Consider the following 5,417-nt stretch of genomic DNA (forward strand, 5'->3'; position numbering starts at 1 on the left):
AAATATTCCTATTGATTTCAACGTTAGTAATCAATGTATTTGATGTCTATAATCGCATGTGATTATTGTGGAGGAAATTGTACAATAAGCGAGTACGTCGAAAATTTGAATGCGATCTTCAAAATTTGCTTTTTAATGTATCTAGTAACTATATAGCAATCGATCGCACGATGTAAATATTGTGGAGGAAATTGGACAATAAACGAGTACGTAGGAATTTAATTCCAGTCTCCAAAAATTTCGATTGATTTCAATATTAGTAATTTATCGGATGACTATGATTGCACGATATGATTATTGTAAAAGAAGTTTGACAATACGCGTCAGTGAGTACGTTAACAATTCAGATGCAGTTTTCAAAATTTTTTATTATTGATTTCAATGCTAGTCATTAATTAGTTAATTAAAGGTATCCAATGATTAACTAATGTGTCTGATAACTCCATAGTGATCGCACGATATGAATATCGTGGAGGAGTTTCGATAGTAAGCAAGTAGAGAATTTAATTGTATCCTTTAAAATTTTCTATTTTAACGTTGTTAACTAATGTACCTAATGACTCCATCGCGATCGCATGATGTGAATATTGTGGAGGAGTTTCGTTAGTAAGCAAGTAGAGAATTTAATTGCAGTCTTTAAAATTTCTACTTTAACGTTATTAACTAATGTATTTACTGACTCCATAGTGATCACACGATATGAATATTATGGAGGAGTTTCGATAGTAAGCAAGTAATGCATTTAATTGCTGTCTTTAAAATTTTCTATTTTAACGTTGTTAACTAACGTATCTAATGACTGTATAGCGATCGCACGATGAATATTATAGAGGAGTTTCGATAGTAAGCAAGTAGAGAATTCAATTGCAGCCTTCAAAATTTCTATTTTAACGTTGTTAACTAATGCATCTGATGACTCCATCGCGATTGAACGATATGAATATTATGGAGGAGTTTCGATAGTAAGCAAGTAGAGAATTTAATTGCAGCCCTTAAAAATTTCTATTTTAACGTTATTAACTGACGTATCTAACCTTATTAACTAATGCATCTGATGGCTGCAATTGCAGATGTGAATATTGTAGAGGAGTTTCGATAGTAAGCAAGTAGAGAATTTAATTGCAGCCTTTAAAAATTTCTATTTTAACGTTATTAACTGACGTATCTAACCTTATTAACTAATGCATCTGATGGCTGCAATTGCAGATGTGAATATTGTAGAGGAGTTTCGATATTAAGCAAGTAGAGAATTTAATTGCAGCCTTCAAAATTTCTATTTCAACGTTGGTAACTAATGTATCTGATGACTCTATAGCGATCGCACGATATGAATATTGTGGAGAAGATTCGATAGCAAGCGAGTACAGCGAGAATTCAGTTACAATTTTCAAAATTTATGATTTTAAAGTTTGTCACTAACAGGGACATTTTATGATCTTTTTGTTATTATTTTTCGCGTAGGTCCAGGTCTTCTCCATCTAGGGACAATTGGTAACTAATGCATCTGATGACTCTATAGCGATCGCACGATATGAATATTGTGGGAAGATTCGATAGTAAGCGAGTACGGCAAGAATTCCGTTGCAATTTTCAAAATTTTTGATTTTAAAGTTCGTCACTAACAGGGACAACTGGTAACTAATGTATCTGATGACTCTTTAGCGATCGCACGATATGAATATTATGGAGGAGATTCGATAGTAAGCGAGTATGGCGAGAATTCAATTGCAAACTTGCCGTGCGATCGAAAATTCGATTGATTTCAACATTGTTAGCTAGTACTCACTGTAGAGTTCAATGTACGTATATATTGTTATATATATAGAGAGAGTATAGAGTTCAATACTACGTATAAGTACAGTATAGAATATAGAGTTAAGTATACGTATAATTATACGTATAGCTGTATGTGATGGAGGAGATTCGATAGTAAGCGAGTATGGCGAGAATTCAATTGCAAACTTGCCGTGCGATCGAAAATTGGATTGATTTCAACATTGTTAGCGAGTATTTACTGTAGAGTTCAATATACGTATATATTGTTATATATATAGAGAGAGAGAGTATAGAGTTCAATCTACGTATAAGTACAGTATAGAATATAGAGTTAAGTATACGTATAAGTATACTTATACTTATACGCATAGCTGTATGTGATGGAGGAGATTCGATAGTAAGCGAGTATGGCGAGAATTTAATTGCAAACTTGCCATCCGATCGAAAATTGGATTGATTTCAACATTGTTAGCTAGTACTTACTGTAGATTTCAATAAGCGTATAGAGAGAGAGAGAGAGAAAGTAGAGAGTTCAATCTATGTATAAGTACAATATAGAGTATAGAGTTAAGTATACGTATACTTATACGTATAGCTGGCCTGTCGCCGATCTCTTCACCTGAGTATTCTCACTAAGGCTGATACTGTACCCTATAACGCGCTGACATGGAACAGTACCATAACTGCCTACTGTATCTAAAGCGAAGTGACGTCACTGCTAATTCCTTAGCTAAATCTAGCTTGCACACACCCTACTAGGGTACAGTACTACTACGCATGCCTGAATGATACATTGTATAGTATTGAAGTAGACTGATTTGGCGGCCAAACTCAAATGAGCAACCGTTGGAATCGATTGGCAGCAGGTTTTGAGGGCAAGCTTGTGGAAAAAGAGCAAAAATTCACTTTTTAAAATGGAATTGACACTATTTTCATGATTGAACACTATTGCAAGGCTACCATAGTCATTGTAGATGAAGAATTAGCCCAGGAAATCAGTCCATTTTAGCTGGATTATTGCGTAGACACCGATCACTGGCTAGTAAATATGAAAGTAGTCGCCGATGTCGAAGTGGTCAGTCGTGATGTTGCTCTTCGTGGAATTAGTTATAAGAGTCGTTCAAGTCGATCGGTATTAACGATAGGCAATAAAACCAAGCCATTATCGATTCATATAAAACAGGATCAATGCAAAGAGAAAGGTGATTTGTTATTACTTGTTTGTACGAGATCCAATCCATCAGGGAGGCAGTACAAGGTAAGACATCAACAGGATAAATGTTGTAGGGATTCAATGAATTTGGCTTGACAACTCTGCTTGTACATGGATTATATGCTAGTGCCTCTTGCACTGATTGACTTCAATGATTATACTCTACAAGTCTTATCATCGTGGTCAAGCTGTTAAAGCTTCATAACGAGTTGCTGTCTTACCATAGATTGATGAGTGTACTGAAGCTAGCAAAGCTATATGCATAGGACTACTTGCTGTCTTTCCGTAGTGCATTATAATTTCTGTTATTTACATGATAGTATTGAAGATGGTAAAGCGACATCAGTGTTAGAGCTGTAAGGCTGTATACATACAGTAATTAGTTAATGTGGATCGATTTGATTCTTGTCAATATGGAGTGCTGTCATATGCAAAGTTAGCCCTCAAAATACAACAGATAACTTACAGAGGTAAAAGAAAAAAGTGTTTTCTATTGCCTATGTGAGGTAACTAATCTTTCAACATGTCTACATCTGCTAGTAACCCTATGATGCTGCTTACAGATTGTGTGATTCATTGACTACATTAACTTTGCGTTCTACTTGCTATGCAATAACGATATATATATATATACACGTATACGAGTGTAAGCTCCTATTTGCTTCTTTCCCTAGCTCAAGGGTAATGTTGAACAATTATTTGGTAAATTCATCCATGATGGTAAAGGGACTATCCGCTTGAAAAGTCCTCCTGTCGACTTGTGTTTAAGTAAGGTATGACTTTAGAAGGATTAAATGAACACGAGAGTGACCATGACAGATATTGATTTGTAATCGTCATTTTCAGAGTATGCATTGATTATAATTAATTAAATCATCGATAGTTTATGCTACATAGCGGTATACGAATTTACAAAGTTGAAATAGGATTGACAGTCAATGTATTATAACTGAGCAATCTTTATGCCACAACTTTATCCATTTCTAATGCTACCTTACCGTATACTATTCTCTTTGAATTGATTACAGGCAAATCCGGTGGAATTAAAGAAATTTCTATGTGCTATACGCCTTTGTCACCAAGATCGCGACACGGATAAACTAGAATTAAGCCTTCTAAGACCTGCTAAAACTCAAGAATTAGAAAAACCGCAAACTAGCATGGCAATTTTGTCTTCTCAAGAATATCCAGTGAAGCGTCCATTTCCATCGTCTTTAGAGAAATTAATTATCAATGATTGTGGCCTTAAAAAATTAGAAGACAGGATAATACGTTTAGAATGCTTAAAAGTGTTGGATCTTAGGAATAATTGTTTGAAATCCTTGCCGGATGCCTTTGAAGGCTTTCAAAATTTAGCAGAACTTATATTGGCCAATAATTACTTGACCCAAGTTCCAAAAAGCTTGGGATGCGATAAATTAGCCAAATCATTAAAATTATTAGACCTAACTTGCAATGGATTTACCGTCTTTCCAATGTTAATATGCAATTTGACATCTTTGAGTACTCTAAAAATCGCCCAAAATCGTATGACTAAATTCCCTAGCGGTATTTCTAAACTTGCCAATTTAAAGCAACTATTGGCCAGTGATAATCAACTTGCTGTGCTACCGCATGGCTTCACAAAATTATCCCTAAGTCATATTGATTTGTCTGACAATCCGCTATCCATTGAGGTTTTACCGCTTGTTAAAAAATATAATATGCCTGTGCCTAACTTGTCTGAATTGGCATTGAGGGAAGTATGGAAAAGGTAAGTCACAGTCATTTCTGCATCATTCTCAGATTAAATGCAGTTTATATAGGTGTATTAATTGGATCGAATTTTTTGAAATAGTAATTTGACAAAGTTGTTGCCCTGGCAATCATTAAACAGACTGCAGGAAAGGAAAACATGTCAGTGGTGTCATGGATCATGCTTTCTTGCTAGGATCGATGTTACAACGTCAATGGATTTGCATCTTATCGCACATACTGTAACGGCTGTTGATCAAACAAATCGTATGGTTGTGCCATATTTAATAAGCTTATGTTCTGAAAGATGTTATCATCGTTGGAGTATTAGAAATTATCGACAGATGAATGTATGAAATACATCCACAAGTATCTACGAATGCTGAACTTTACTAGGCTATTACTGAGGTTGATTCTATTACGCGTATGGTCAACATTCGTATTCGTGTTCATTGATCATCTGCCTATAATAAAGAATCTTTTTGGTAGATTTCAATGCATTGATTTACAATCACTGTACATATTGTTATATATTTCATTATATAATTCAAGCTATTTATATGATTTCTACATACCGTACGATATTACTAGATATAGTCATTCCTGCCTTCGCCACAAAATACTCTTGTGTAGATAAAATAGCATCTTACATGCTTTTTTCATAATACTTTCTGCTCATTTGAACAAATTCTTA

The 5,417-nt window shown here is 34.7% G+C and overlaps 1 protein-coding gene across 1 annotated transcript; it reads left to right on the forward strand.

The window, feature by feature from the left end:
• Positions 1 to 2,824: 2,824 nt before the first annotated feature.
• Positions 2,825 to 5,079, forward strand: TRIADDRAFT_52818 (uncharacterized protein; the record flags this gene model as incomplete). The annotated part of the gene is made up of 4 exons (XM_002108353.1): positions 2,825 to 3,034; positions 3,664 to 3,762; positions 4,018 to 4,742; positions 4,866 to 5,079. 4 exons carry the CDS (start codon positions 2,825 to 2,827, stop codon positions 5,077 to 5,079), a joined length of 1,248 nt encoding a protein of 415 aa, XP_002108389.1.
• Between the last annotated feature and the right edge of the window lie 338 nt (positions 5,080 to 5,417).

The sequence above is a fragment of the Trichoplax adhaerens genome, genomic scaffold (genome assembly GCF_000150275.1).
Source record: "Trichoplax adhaerens TRIADscaffold_1 genomic scaffold, whole genome shotgun sequence".
NCBI lineage: Eukaryota > Metazoa > Placozoa > Uniplacotomia > Trichoplacea > Trichoplacidae > Trichoplax > Trichoplax adhaerens.